Raw genomic sequence first — 15,874 nt, 5'->3', positions numbered from 1 at the left:
AAGGCCCACTTGACTTCACTCTCTAGGATGTCCGGCTCAAGTTCAGTGACCGCACTATCATGGCTATCAGGGACATTGAGATCTTTCCTGTATAGTTCTTCTGTGTATTCTTGCCACCTCTTCTTAATCTCATCTGCTTCTGTTAGGTCCCTGCCTTCTTTGTCCTTTATCATGCCCGTCTTTGCACAAAACATTCCCTTGAGATCTCCAATTTTCTCGAAGAGATCTCTACTCTTTCCCATTCTGTTGTTTTCCTCGATTTCTTTGCATTGTTCATTTAAGAAGGCCTTCTTGTCTCTCCTTGCTATTCTCTGGAACTCTGCATTCAGTTGGGTATATCTTCCCCTTTCTCCCTTGCTTTTCGCTGCCCTTCTTTCGTGAGCTACTTGTAAAGCCTCATCAGACAGCCACTTGGCTTTCTTGCATTTCTTTTTCTTTGGGACGGATTTCGTTGCTGCCTCCTGAACAATGTTACGGACCTCCGTCCATAGTTCCTCAGGCACTCTGTCTATCAGGTCTAATCCCTGAAATCTATTCCTCACCTCCACTGTATATTCATCAGGGATATGATTTAGGTCATACCTGAACGGTTTAGTGGTTTTCCCTACGTTCTTCAATTTAAGCCGAAATTTTGCAAGAAGCAGCTCATGATCTGAGCCACAGTCAGCTCCAGGTCTTGTTTTTACTGACTGTATGGAGCTTCTCCATCTTTGGCTGCAAAGGACATAATCAATCTGATTTCGATATTGACCATCTGGTGACGTCCATGTGTAGAGTCGCCTCTTGTGCTGTTGGAAAAGAGTGTTTGCGATGATCAGCATGTTCTCTTGGCAAAACTCTATTAGCTTTTGTCCTGCTTCATTTTGTACACCAAGGCCATGCTTGCCTGTTATCCCAGTGATTTCTTGACTTCCTACTTTAGCATTCCAATCCCCTATGATGAAGAGGACATCTTTTTTTGGTGTTAGTTCTAGAAGGTGTTGTAGGTCTTCATAGAACCGATCAACCTCAGCTTCTTCAGCCTCGGTGGTTGGGGCATAGACTTGAATTACTGTGATGTTGAATGGTTTGCCTTGGATTCGTACTGAGATCATTCTATCATTTTTAAGATGGTACCCCAGTACTGCTTTTCCCACCCTTTTGTTGACTATGAGTGCTACTCCATTTCTTCTAAGGGATTCTTGCCCACAATAGTAGATATGATGGTCACCTGAATTAAATTCGCCCATGCCTGTCCATTTGAGTTCGCTGATTCCCAAGATGTCGATGTTCAATCTTGCCATCTCATGTTTGACCACCTCCAGCTTACCTTGATTCATTGATCTGACATTCCAGGTTCGTAAACAATATTGTTCTTTACAGCATCGGATTTTCTTTTCACCGCCAGACACATCCACAGCTGAGTGTCCTTTCGGGTTTGGCCCAGCCGCTTCACTCTTTCTGGCGCTACTTGGAAATACCCTCTGCTCTTCCCCAGTAGCATATTGGACACCTTCCGACCTGAGGGGCTCATCTTCCGGCGTCATCTCTTTTAGCCTTGTGATACGTTCCATGGGGTTTTCTTGGCAAGAATACTGGAGTGGGTTGCCATTTCCTTCTCCAGTGGACCACATTTTGTCAGAACTCTCTGCCATGACCTGTCCGTCTTGGGTGGCCCTGCACGGCATAGCTTATGGCTTCACTGAGTTACGCAAGCCCCTTCGCCACAACAAGGCAGTGATCCATGAAGGGGAATTGCCTAGTCTACAGGACTAAAATTCTTGGTGATTACTAATCAATTGCTTACTCTGTCTCATGTACCATCTACACACTGGGGAGAACCAGTGCACATGTTACATCCTCCTTGCTATATATAGTCATTGTAATTCATTCTTAACATCCCTCTTATGAGAGAAAATATATCTCAACTATGTGTTCGGGTATGTAGGCTTTGTGCACTTGACCTTATGCCCTGCATTTCAACAGCTACTCCATTCTATGCACTTCCTGTCTCACCCAGTAGTACAGACTCAACTCTCTCACCCTGCTTCCTCTCTAGGAAGAAAAAGAAGTGGGCACTGAAGGAAAAGCTAATAAATGAATGAAAATTAACTCTGGTATTCATTTTTGGTACTCCTGGCAAAAACAGATTCCACTGAATTTGGAACAGAAACACAGAAGGCCCTACAAAAAATCTGACCTTTTAAGCACACACACTTTTAATTATACCCTATGGAAAGCCAAAATGAGGTGATTACACTATTTTACAGCAAAGAGAAATGCACTGTGGCTACTATCTTACACATACTTGAGAATAAGCACCATTGAATTCAACAAGATTTTCAAGCAAACACACACAGGATCTGGCTCCGGTTAGATTCCCAGGCTTCCAACCTAACACTTTTCAAGGTGAATTGTGAATACAGTTGGACCTGGCAGACTGGTTACCCACTTCACAGCCATTTTGCAATTTCCATGTGTTATCACCTTTATGGAAGTGGATCCTGTTATGCAGACTTGCATGAATGACATGACATCCAAGCTTTTAATAAGCCACTTTTTTCAAACTGCTGTATGCCTACTCTTGTGCTGACACCTTTTTTGTCACTTCCATAGGGAGACACCCCTTAATTCCTGAACAACAGAAGGAAAAGTGGGGAGACAAAGTCACTCTGAATGTTTTTAGAATCAGAGTTACACACCTACTGCAGCAATTATTACTACTCAGTCACTTTTTTTAATAACTGTATCTGTACAATAAGCTCTCTCTGAAAGCAGGGCTAATTAGTCAAATAATATGCTTACAACAACTTCCAGGATGCCATCTCCTTCATCGTAGTTCTCCAGAATGGTAGCTCCAAATCCCAACTCTCGAATCAATTCCGCTACCGCTGATGGCTGGATGATAGAAGGGTTATACCTCACTTCTGCCTTGCCAGCCATCAGGGCAACAAGTACAGTGTATATTCCTAGAAACACAAAGCCAAACATGGTGATGTTAATTAAGAAATGCTGAGTGTGATGTATAGTGGATTGATCTAGCCAAATATATCACATAGCTCTATTTAGAGCTTAGCCAAAAGTAGCAATACTGGAACATCTTTGGCATTACTTGCAACAAGGAAAGGAACTAACTGTTTCAGATAAAGAGACTTGACTCCAACCAAAACAAAAGTAAAGGCTTTCTTACCTACCTTGAATATTTGCATAGGAAGGGAAGATACAAATATTATAATGAATTAGACCTCCCTGAATATATAATTAACTTTAATGTAAAGTTTTTAAAACCAGTGAAGAAGATTTTTGTACTTTTCACAAATACGAACACAACATATTATTTCGCCTATCCAAATGTAGTCCACATCAGTTTTAGGTTACAATAATTTGAAGAATATAGCCGGTAATTTGGGGAGTGATTATTCAGCAATTTAGTATCAGTTTTTTAAACACTACTGGTTTCACGACTGTGTAACAGTTTGCTTTTGCTTCAGCATCAACCATTGTGCCTGCAGAAGAACCACAGCACAATAATGAAGTCTGAACTGCAAGAAACATAGCCCCACGTAAAATACATGCATCCGCATCCAGCACAGCTGTGCAATTTGCTTCTCACCGGGGGTGAACAGCAATTGCCCGCAAAGCAGAAGCCAAGCGGTGAACACCACAGACTCGCTGTGCTGCTGCTCTTGCAGCAGCACTGCCCTTGGATCCTCCTCAAGCCCTTTACTGTGAGGCAGCCACTACAGCAGGCGCTGGCAAACCGGCGGCCTCCAGACGTTTTGAAAAATAACTCCCATCGCCACGGGCCATGCTGGCTGGGGCTTATGGGAACTGAAGTCTAAGACCTCTGGAGGGCACAGAGTTGCCAACCCCCGTACTATTGCACACCATCCTTTTAGCAGAGAGGGGCGGGGAAGAGCAATACTGGCAGCTGCCAGTGAAGCTCCATGGATTCCATTTTCTATCTTCTGCCACTGACACACAACCAGGACTAGATGGCTGAGACAAAAGCAACACAGCACGATGCTGGGCACGTTCAGCTCTTCTGTCTGCTGAACAATGAAACAGACAGGGAAAGGGAGAGGCAAGTACCCACGCACAGCGACGGTGCTGTGAATAAGATATTAATTGGTACAAGAAGAAGGAGATGACTACTCCCTTCTGCGCACGTCATGTAAGCTGTACGAATGTGAAAAATAGGATCTGAAATAAACTCCAGTACACTGAGAAATCGGAGCTCTCCTTAAAGCATCATTTATAAACTTCAGTCTTCAGAAAAAAATGGAAGCCATATGTACCAGGTAAGCCAGACAGCAAGACAACGAACCCAGTGCTCAGTTAAGATTTTTTCTGAAGGTCAGATCAAGAAATGTGGATGGTATTTGCTCTTCTCCTGCCAAAGGACATGTACGTTGCCCCCCACAACCTGATCATCCCTTTTAGTCAAAAATGCCGAAGTCAGCCAGACTTTATATATTACAATTAGAATACCCAAAGGGTCTACCAATGTAGTTAGTTGAAGTTTGTTTTTAAAAGGTCAGTTAACTATCAGCAAAGCATCACTACCATGTTTGTCAGCAAAATTAAATCAGTTTTATTGAAGTATCTCTCACCATCTTCTCTCTTCAGATTCCTTTCAATGTTTGCTACACAGGAAGCACAGGTCATGCCACTGACTTGAATGTAGCATTTCGATGGTGCTGTTATATCCTGCTTATTGTGGACTGGAGATAGGTTGGAGCGAGTTTCCATTTTGGAGAGTTTATTATCCTGAGATTGTGCAAGCCTTTCCTGTGAGGGCTGAGTTATTAGCACCACAGGTTCTGTGCTTGGCGGTACTAGGAACAGAAAAGAATAATCACACTTTTTAACAGCTTTTGCAACTGCTATAGTCTTAGAGGACACTAAATGCATCAATTTCACAATTGGGTGATCTTGAAATTTAAACTCTCCCTATCCAAAAAGTGTCAGTCTCTTTCAAGCCAAACCCAGACACCTTTGAATTTAAGAGGCGGAGAAAGCGGCAAATCCCATGCTCCATAACAAATAAATACACAGTAGAATCATTTCTAGTTAATTCCTGTCTCTAGCAGGCTCTCCATACCACCAATTAACCTCTGAGTAGGATGAGCAGCAAGCGCTTTTTGCTTAGGAACAGGGTAGGGAAAAGAAGCTGGGAAATGTGTGCCATTGATTTGTTTCTTCTTCTAGTTTTATCAGAAAATACTGAAAAAATGAGAATATGCACATTTTCCAGGAAAGTTTGAAAAATAAAGCAAACCAATGGTATTTGAGGTGAGTTGAGAGGAGTTTGCTAGAAACCCTGATCATAATAGTACAACTAGAGTAATCATCAGAACACAATCCTATGATGCTGAATTTATATATGGAATCTACAATACAAAGGCTAATGGTCATTCTCATCACCACAGAATTAGCAGAACAGGAAAGAACTATCTAAAGTCACATGCTTTAACTTAGGGAGAAAAATGTAGAGCTGAAGGAGGAGCAGTTCTCCCACCCCCCACATCATGGTGGACATAAGCAATGTTCCATTGGATACCCTATCCCTCAACAAAGCTGACTATTCTCCGTCCACTCCTGGTACCATCTCCTATAGTGTGCAGAACCTCTCTGAAATGTGTCCCATCAGCCAGATCTTTCTGTCCCCCACTTTGCTGCCCCTAATGGGACCTAAAATCTCCCCCTCCCCCCAACTTGAGGTTGTTGCCTCACTGTGCCTCATGGTTGGGTTATCTCATCAGCCTTGTACATAAGCCCACAAAAGTTATCAGTGTGCAAAAAAAAATTAGAAGCATGTTAAGAGGCTGTAGCCTATGTTTCCATGTTGGCTGTAGAGGAAGGGTGGCCCCCTTCTCTGAGGACAGCATGGACTGCAGACAAAGCGGTGAGGGGGAGCCTTCTACCAAGTGGACTGGCCATCTCTCTCTCCTCGGTCAGGCCTGCTCAGTTGCCTGCATGGAATTCCTGGTCACCATCAAGTTATAATGTGCAAGGCTACATCTCAAAATCAGTATTACGGAGAAAATTTACCCTGTGGCTCTGCACTATGCCTTCCAGAAAAGGCTAAGCTCTCAAAGAAGCAATCACATTTGTCCTTTAAAGCTAATGCAAATAATGTCTAGGGAGGTATTACCTGATAAGGATGCATCAAAACCCATGTCCTCAATGGAGTTTTTTAAGTCATCTGGAGAGGTCAGCATTGGGTCATATTCTACAGTCCCATTATGGTTCAGAAGTGACACATGTATTGACGTCACACCAGGTTTTTGGGAAATTACTCCCTCAATAGACTGCACACAAGAATTGCAAGTCATTCCTTCTATATTGATCACAGTAATGTGCATCAGGGGATGGTGCATAGTGCTGTTGACAGTTTTTGGAGAAGATGCCACTGGAGATTTGGAGGTGTTCAAAAGCTCAACATTTTTATGTCCATCAAAAAGGCTGACCTTAAAAGTCTCTGGGGAAACTGCTTCTATGGCTCTTCTAAGTGCATTGATGCTGATTAGACTGGAATTGTACTTAACAGTGGCAGATTTTTCCTCTAAAGAAACAACTATGCTAGTTACTGAGGGGAGTGCTGATATGCTACTCTGAATATTGAAGACACACGAATTACAGTGCATGCCATCAACCCGAAATGTGATGGTCTTTAGACAGGGTGCATGTTCTGGATTTTCTTGCGGAGCTCTTTCTGAGCATTCAGTTTGTGTGTTCTTCAGTCGATCTACATCAATAGCACTGAGTTTCAGGGGTTTAGGCGGCTTCTTTATGGATGCCATGAAACCTGCAGCTTCTATTTGTTTTTTTATTTCCTCTGACGTGATGATATGAGGCTGATAGACAACCACAGCTTCCTGACTGTCCAGGGAGACTAGAAGGTAAATGGGGAAGAGTTAGTATGTTTCTCGCATGATATTCCACTTAAAATCCTTATTTATAAAAAGGTATTCTATAGGTAGTTTCCACCTCCAAGTTAGTGGTCCAAAAGAACTATGGGCAGTATCCAATGCTGCTCATGCACTAGCGGGACTCAACGCTAGCACCACAAGGAGCTAGTGGTTCCAAAACAACCCAAAACTAGCGGAAACACTCATTTCTGGAATGGGACAGGTCCGTGGAATAAAGTTTTGCTGACCTGTCCCAATCCAGAAACAAATGTTTCTGCTTGTTTCTGGGGTTGCTTTTTGAACCACTTGCACAACAGACTGAGTGGGAGTGTGGCGGCATGCTTGTATACTGCCCCATAATAGCAAACGCTGGAAAAATATCCTCTTTCCCACCTGTGAAAGGCCAGAGGCCACTTTTAGGCCACGTAGAGAAAGGCTGCAAAATCAGTTGTGGCACTGTCGTGATAGTGTGTAACAGCAATTAGTCACAAAGCAGCTGTGGGACTTCACTTTCAAAGCAGGAGGAGCATTACAGGAAGCCCTGCCCCTGAAAATGTGACGCAATTGTATCATGGAATGTGGGCAGGAGGGTGAGCGCTATTAATATAGCTTTGCTCAATTTGGCAGAAACTCCACCCTTGGTGGTCCCAGTGACCATCACCATTGAGAATCAAGCCTTCTTTATTTGCATGACCTCATCTTTGGTTCTGTTTCTTTGTCATGTTAGAATGTGACGGTATGTTGGAGACAGCCTTTTATAAATATAGGTACTTTTGTGTTCTGAAGAGACAGCTAGAAGTGGGACCTGCAACATAATGTTGCAGTCACTCCTCACTGCCTAAGAGGAGTGCTTCTGTTCAGGGCTCCAGACAGCCTAGGAGACTTGTAGTACTGTTCAGGCCTCTGGGGGGTGGGGTGGGGGGTATCAGAAGTAGGAAAAAAGATAAAACTTTGCCTGCTGTGCTATATAGCACTAGAAGTCTGCCAGTTCCAAAGCTGTGCGTTTTATACCTTTCTAGTGGGGGCACCAGGGAAAGAAGGAAGTTGCAAAAGGAGAAAGAAAATATCCTTTCTCCTTTTCTTCCTCCTCAAACAGACCTGTATAATGCAGGGGAGGGGGGGTTCTTTTAACTTCACAACACACATCATCCTAATTCCCAGAATTTACTATAAGCTGTCAAGAACTTGAGCAGATCAATTTCCTCTCTATCGGTACCCCCCATTTTCCTTTTTTCAAGGCTTGTGTGTGTTCAACTGACCCCTGTATATTCTATGTCTCAACTACTCTTAATCAGGTTCAAACCAGACATGATGCTATTCTCACAATTAGTAACTGTAGTTTCTGCATACTGTGTGATTAAAAGAAGTAACCATGAAATGGCTAATTGAGTGAATAATGCAACATCTAGTTTGGCTCTTAAATTGATAGTCTCACATAATCTCCTTGACCTGGTTTATTTAGGACACCCCCCACCCCCAAACAGACCCAACTACCATCAGCATTTTGTATCTCTGGGAAGCTCACATGACACTTTGGTTTTTTTAATATTAAAAATATTTTTCTTTTATTTTACAAACATATATTTCTTCATTCTTAAGGAAGCTCCTGAGTATGCAGAAGCCACCACCTTTCTTTTGGGTGGCCCAGTTTAATTTCCAAACTGATAGTTTGCTATTAGTGGGAACGATTATTTATATAGCGCCATCAATATGCATGATGCTTTATTAGAGTAACAAGGAGCTTATGAACTAGAATTCAACACAGGGAAGATGGAGAAGCAAATAAATAAGGAAAGATTCAATACAGTTAAATATGTCTTAGGCTTAGTTTCAGTATGGAATGCAATACTGGAGAAGTGATGGGAAATTTTTTAAAAATGGAAAAACCCTTAGAGTTAAAACCCAAACTCTCTAATCATTTTTCATTACCTTTAATTCGTGTGACACCTTGCAGTTTGCCAATCTTTCCTTCAATCGTGCTAGTGCAGGAATGGCAAGTCATCCCCTCTATTTTCATCCTTACCACATCACTTGTTTGGGATAAACTCAAATCTTCAAAAGTTCCTGGATTTCTCTCATGTGCTGCATTATCTGAACTTAATCCTGGTACTATTTGGTTGACCTGCTTGCTATTTATAATAGAAGAGAGAAATGATACGACTAGAGATTTTTTGTCAGAGGAGATTTTCACATCTAAGATGCCCTTGGTATTCAGGAGGTTGGTATAGATTTGTTCATATGTTAAAGTTGACTGAGCAGGAATTGTAAGAAAAATGGTATCTGGTAAAACAAATTGTGGGTTTGTACCAGCAAGAGCAGCATCAAACCCCATGTCATCTATAGCTTCCCGTAGTGACTCTGGCGTTTGCTCTTTGGGGTTGTAAATAATGGCTGCATTCTTATCTTCCAGTGAAACCTTGCAGGGAAAGAAAAAAGCACAAATCAGACTTCTTAGCCAAACAAGGATTAAAATATCCTTCAGGTGGCATTAACGTATCAGGCAGCTTGATCTTATTATACTGACAGTTTGCGTGGTGATTTCATTCATTTGAGAAGGAAGTGTAAGATTGTACCTATGAAACCACAAATTAACTTGGATTTATCTGTAAAACCAGATGACTGGCTACAAGATGAGCCACAATGAAAGTGGCCAGATGATTTCAGAATCCCACAAATAATAATACAGTATAAATTTCTCACACATCACTTTCCAGAGTGCCTCAAGTGTACATTACAATCCACATACAGTCCTGACAGCAAAGATTATACTAATCTCTAACTTTTATACACAGAAATCTAAACAGCTAGCTAATACAGAACACTCAGTTACATTTAATGCTTTGAGCTGAAAGAAAATCAAGAAAACCCTGCTTTTCATTAGCATTTTTGACACATAACTGTTAGACCATACACAGGAGTGAGGAAGAAATAAATATGGATATGGAAACTCTATAATGGAGGAAAACAGTGAATTCCAGAATTAACTTATACGCATAAATAGTCTTTATAATATTGTAATAAAGTGTAAGCAGAAGCAACAAATGAAAGGCCAGGCATTGTCAAGAGGAAACAACAAGACAGAGGTTTTGATATAGAAAAGGAAAATCCAGATCAAGGCCAGAGGAGAAACCAGAGGAGCCAAGAGCAAATACATCTGGGTTTACACAGGGATGATGACAGCTCAAGGAGAGGGAGTCTTCTAGTAAAGTTACCCAAGGTCCACATACTATCTATCTGGGGAAACAGAGAATAGAGCAGCAAAAGGGATTGTCTGGGGCTCTACATAGCCATGCACCCCTAAGAATGCTGTGAATCTGGAATAGTTTAGCACCCTAAGAATGACCATGCTTATTAAAGAAAACAGTTTGCAACCATTATGATAGTGGAAGAAAGCTCAAAATGTGTCTCATGTCAAGACTTAGAAACCACAGGTGGACTGAGCAAATCTGACTGGGGATCAAGAGGTGGACATTTAGTGCTCTAGACAGAAATGGTTTGCACATCATGGCAGCAATTCCTGGGCTGTTTAACCCAGGAATTCTTGGGATAAGGGGAGTGTGCAAGTAGTGTGTAAGCCATTTCAGCTTTTAATTAACAACCCAGGAATGTTTCTGGATTGTTTCTGGGTTCACTCATTCCAGAATGTTTCTGGAATGAGTGAACCCAGAAGCCCTGGGTTATTTATGGGTTAAACAACTGAGAGATAACCCAACAATTGCCCATACTTTGTTGCTGGGTTAACTCAGGGCTGGTTAGCCGGTAAACAACCCAGAGTTCCAGGTTCACGGATCAAGAAACAACCCAGGAACAGGGCATTCCTGGATTGTTAACTGAAAATGGGACCAAGTGCATGGGAGGCAGCGTACTCATCACTTCACTCATCCCGGCAATTCCTGGGTTAAACACCCCAAGAATTGCCACCATGACATGCAAACCAAGTCACAGTTTCAACTTGCCACTCCTTTTTTTCTAGTAAATCCTCTTGTCTATTGGCATATACTTTGTCCTCTTTCATTTGGTAAGTAGCCTACTTTTATACTATGCTATTCTATAGTTCTATGGTTGCCTAAATCCTAAGAGCAAAAGTATACAAAACAAGCAAATCTTTTCAGAATGACCGGGTTCAGACATCATGCTGCAGCTCACTGTGGATTATTTAACCAGCTGCAGTGCCCACGGGCTGCAACACCTGCTCAGGGGTTGTTGTGTTGTGCAAGCCCTGCAAGCATAGAGTATGCAAGGGTTATCCTCACATAAAGTTAAAACAGACCCTGGGTTATGCAAGAGTTGTTTAACCCTCGCATAAGCCACGATTGCTGTGTTCATATGACACAACAACCTCCAAGAAGGGGCAGCCACATGCATCGCAGCCTCACTGTGGGTTAAACAACCCACGGTGGGCTGTTGTGTCATGCAAACAGCCCTATTGAGTACAATTTGGTCTGAACTCGAAAAGCTGGGTTTCCTCACATAAAAGTTCATGAGACCTGGGGGGAAATGTAGAATGCTACAAATCCTGCTGAAAGCATCATACTGACCAGTTAGCTAGAAAAGGGGGGCAGGGAGGAGGAGACTGTCACTCTAAGGACAGATAAATGGAAATGTTCCAAGTTCATAATCCTCAGCTGATCAGTGAACGACCATGAGGGATGTTTTGGCTGGCTGTGAATGAGTTTATTTGTGAAGTAGAATCAGTTAAGTGAAAGAAGCTGCAAGGCATAGCCTTAACCAGTAGAAGAATGCCACCCGGTACCCTAAGATTTATTTTACCCGGCTCCCTTTCAATTCAAGCCTGATCAGTGCGAGGAACATTGCAACACAGGATACAACCAACTAATTTTTTGCAGTTACACCTTGCTAAGCAGTACGAAGACCCCCCTCTTTCCCTCTCTGCTCTAATGCCTGACTGGTTAACCAAAACCTGCTATTCTTGGAAAAGCAGCAGAAGTGTGCATGATAAGCTTCCTCTAGGAAACACAGATAGACCTTAATTTTTTTTCTCCTGAAAATATGAAGTTCAGATTAGTCAAAGCATGAGTCTGATCCTTTGGCAACAGGGACAGACATTCAGGATTTCACTAACCAAGATACAGAGTAAGGGTCCCATGAATGACAAGCAGTAGAAACTTTCTATCTGAACTTTTAGCACCACAATCTTGCTAACGTCACCAGCTTCTCACATAAGATGGGACTAACATCTGAAATCTGATTTGCTTTCAGCAGGCTGGATTCTTCTCTCAATATTTCAATTTCTGAAAGGGCAAACTGTTGCCATTCAAAAGCCCATTACATTAGCTTCAAATTTTATATTTTCCTTAGGCAAAACACAACCAGGAAGCCACCACTGTAATCTAATTACAGAAACATAATCTCTTTAAGTATTATAGTTTCTCTGTTCTGCCTTTGGCTAAGGTAACACTGATTGATTTACTTGCAATTACATGTAAGATAACCAAAATGCAGGCTCTCTGAAACTGCATTAAATGTGTACTCTTTCTTCCTGTCCAAAGTGAGCAACTAGCCCCCTAACCAGTCTAAGAACCCAGGAGGATGTCTAGATGATACCAGTAAGCTGATAGCAAACATACACACACACCCTGCACCTCCCTACCACATCCTATACAGCCCAATTTGGTAACAATATGTAAAATTACTTACTTTAATGTAGTGAACCCCATTTAATCTTCCAATATGCTGCTCAATAGTCTGTACACAAGAATTGCACGTCATGCCCTCCACAGAAACAACAATTGATCTGGCCCCTGATGTTGGATCCATTTTGTTTGCAGCTTCACATTCCTGTAAGTTATAAAGGAAAAATAATGGCAGAAATGAAGAATCTCTAGGAGTGGCATTTATACTCAGGCAACAGATGCCCTGTTGAAAGTCTTTAGAACACTGGACACTTAAACTATCTATCCGCATTAAGACTGTATGCCAACCATGAACAGAGGCCTACAGAAATTCTTGAAGCATTTACCTCCATATATCCATTTAGATTCTCATTACATTTGCTGGATAATTGTATTTATTTATTTATTACATTTCTATACACCGAATACCTGAAGTGGTTCACAAAACCATGAAATGCAATATAAGAAAAAAATAAGAACCTTTAAAAGTTTAAAACACAATAAATACAGAGTAAAAAACAGAGTAAAACCAGCAGCAATGCAAAGTTCTAAAAACACAACACATTTTTTTTAAACGGAAGGACTTAAAGATCTGGCATAATAAAAAGGTCTTCATGTGGTGCCGAAAAGACCACAATGTAGGTGCCAGGTGAGTGTCTCTGGGGAGGGCATTCCACAACTAAGGTGCCACCACCAAAAAGGCCTTGGTAGCCACCCACCTCACTTCCTTTGGCAGGGACACCTGGAGGGCCTCTGAAGGTGATCTTAGTGTTCAGGCAAGTCTATATAGGAGGAGACTATCCTTCAGGTAACCTGGCCCCAAGCCATTTCGGTACTAATTCTAATGGATAGCAGCCTGCAATATACTGAGCAAAAAGATCACCAGTATGTTGAAATCCTTGGAAGGCTGACCCAAATAACAATTCTGGAATATACAATTACCTCTGCAACCCACATGTGACCTAGCTTGTTTACAGCAATTCCAAAACAGATAGTACTAAGTCATTAAGAAACTGGTTATTGTCCAGTTGGAACCAATGTCGCTCTGGTAGCATCCCACGGGCTCTCCATGGGAGCTTTCTCAAACAGCTTTTTAAAACTGCTATTTTGCCTATGGTCTGTACAGGTATCAATTATTTGTTTATTCTTTCATCTTTCTTTTTTTTCTTGCTTTTTGTTATATTTTTTATTTCAAAATAGATATGGTATGCTGTATTTAAATTTATTGTTTGAGGGTAATTGTGCACGTGCATTTATATATAAAATATATTACTGACTGTTGAAGGTTTATTTTAAGTTTTATTATTATATAACACTATATTTCTTTTAGGGCCGCGGTGGCTTAGTGGTTAAGACGCTGAACTGCAGACCGGAAGGACAGCAGTTCGAGACCCGAGTGCCATGTGACGGAGTGAGCTCCCGTCTTCAGTCCCAGCTCCTGCCAACCTAGCAGTTCGAAAGCAAGAAATTGCAAGTAAATAAATAAATGGGAAAGGTAACAGCGTTCCGTGCACCTCGGTGTTCAGTCATGCCGGCCACATGACCACGGAAGCGTCTTCGGACAGCGCTGGCTCTTCGGCTTAGAAACGGGGATGAGCACCGCACCCTAGAGTCGGACACGACTGGTTGGGGACAGCTTTACCTTTTACCTTTTATATTTCTTTTAATAATAATAATTATTATTATTAATATAGGCTACTGGGAATGCACTGTAGACCTGTTTCTTTGATATAAGATTGATGATATGATATTGAAATATAAGGCTGTTTATTAAACTGTAAGATTGTTAAGGTTACAGATATAGTTTTTAAAATAGAATGGCTTCGGAGGCCAGGGGGTATTGGAGTTTAAACTTAATTCTTTAAAGGGGAGGGAGAGGGGGAGGGAGGGGGAATCTTCTTTTTCTTTACTTCCTTTCCTCCTCTCTTTTCTTTTTTTTCTCTTTTCCCTTTTCTTTTTGTTATTGTGGTATCCTCATCAGAATACTGTATTGCTGGGAAACTGTAGTATTGATCAAGTTGTTGGTATTTTTGGTATTGTTTATTTCATTTATAAAGATAAAATAAATAAAAACATATTTTAAAAAAAGGAAACAGGTTATTAAAATGTTTCACTTTATCTTCATCATGGCAGCCATGTGAGGTGGATCAGTATTATTTTTCTTGTGTTGTGGGTGTGACGGCTGGAGTGGAGGGACTGAGTACAGCCATCCACAAAATTAATGGCAGAGAAGAAATCTGAACTGGTGTTTTTTTCTGATACAAGGTCAGTCATGGAGCTACCCTGGAACCACAGATTTGAAGGTAAGTGCACTCTGGCCCCATCCACTGGCCAGAAGACTAAGGCTGCTGGGTTGTGTGGGTTTGGGGTTCATATGTAACATGTATGTATTATGATGATGATAATCTAATGTAAGCCACCTTGAGGATAATTTAATTAAAAGGCAGGTTATAAATCTTGTAATTAAATTTAAATTACAGAATAACTAAACTGTGCCAATTCCCAAATAAAAAGGGAAAATACAGGCCCTATTTACAGCTACCATCAAGTGAAGTTCCTGAAATGTTTACAAGATGCTTGGCAATTTGCAAAACTATGCCTGATCAGATTAAACATAGACGTTTACTACTGAATTGGACTGAGATTTCTATGTTCCCAGAAATATCATGAATAAATTATCCCAGGCCAATTTCTATAATTTGGGAGGGGCCATAACTCAGTGGTTTGTGACTGACAAGGCCCCAACCTCAATCCTTGGCATTTCCAGTTAAAAGGATCTTGGATAGCACTATTTATTTGTGGCCTATTTTAGTTATTCATTTTTCACAAAACAGGAAGCTTCCAGAACACTAGTTCTCAGGCAACCAGATAGTCAAATTACATTTAAATACTTTGACAGGGTTCAGAAATCCTTCCTGGTTTCATAAACATGGCTTGCGAAGCTGGGAACAAGCGTGTCCCTCCTCCACAACTTGTGCTCTGGCTTCATTCCTGGCTTGTATTAAACAGAGTTCACTGTTACATCTGAACTGGGGACCTCTGTTTTAATGTCTGTTTGGTAACAAGGATAACGATTGTTTGGTTATGATCAGAGCAGTCTCGTAACGTTTAGAGAGACTTCACCACATCCAAAGAAGTTTGTAAAAAGCTTCAGGAGCAGGCAGGTCACAAACAATCATCATAGTATCTCCACAACTGGGGGGGGGGGGGGAGAGATAGACTGGGCATTTTTTTAAGAAAGAGAGAGGAAAGAAATACACGCGTGCACACACTGTTACAACAAGAAAAAATAAACAGAAGGTTGAATATATCATAATTCTTTCAGTGCATTATGAATCCTTTTTTCAC

At 41.4% G+C, this 15,874-nt stretch overlaps 1 protein-coding gene across 2 annotated transcripts in view; it reads right to left on the bottom strand.

Moving 5' to 3' along the window:
* The window catches only part of ATP7A (ATPase copper transporting alpha), a 71,011-nt gene that overhangs the window by 33,386 nt on the left and 21,751 nt on the right, over window positions 1-15,874 (bottom strand). The window contains exons 2-6 of one of the 2 annotated variants that reach the window (XM_084814222.1): window positions 12,552-12,692; window positions 8,823-9,309; window positions 6,137-6,877; window positions 4,593-4,817; window positions 2,785-2,948 (exon numbers count right to left, since the gene is read on the bottom strand). In XM_084814222.1, the coding sequence (XP_084670348.1) occupies window positions 2,785-2,948; window positions 4,593-4,817; window positions 6,137-6,877; window positions 8,823-9,309; window positions 12,552-12,671 (1,737 nt within the window). In that variant the 5' untranslated portion in view covers window positions 12,672-12,692. The remainder of the gene's footprint in view (window positions 1-2,784; window positions 2,949-4,592; window positions 4,818-6,136; window positions 6,878-8,822; window positions 9,310-12,551; window positions 12,693-15,874) is intronic. The other variant, XM_084814223.1, reaches the window with a different exon arrangement.

The sequence above is a fragment of the Heloderma suspectum genome, chromosome 9 (assembly GCF_057233095.1).
Source record: "Heloderma suspectum isolate Gila_16-S chromosome 9, 16-S_ref, whole genome shotgun sequence".
NCBI lineage: Eukaryota > Metazoa > Chordata > Lepidosauria > Squamata > Helodermatidae > Heloderma > Heloderma suspectum.
This window is presented reverse-complemented; position numbering and strand designations above follow the sequence as displayed.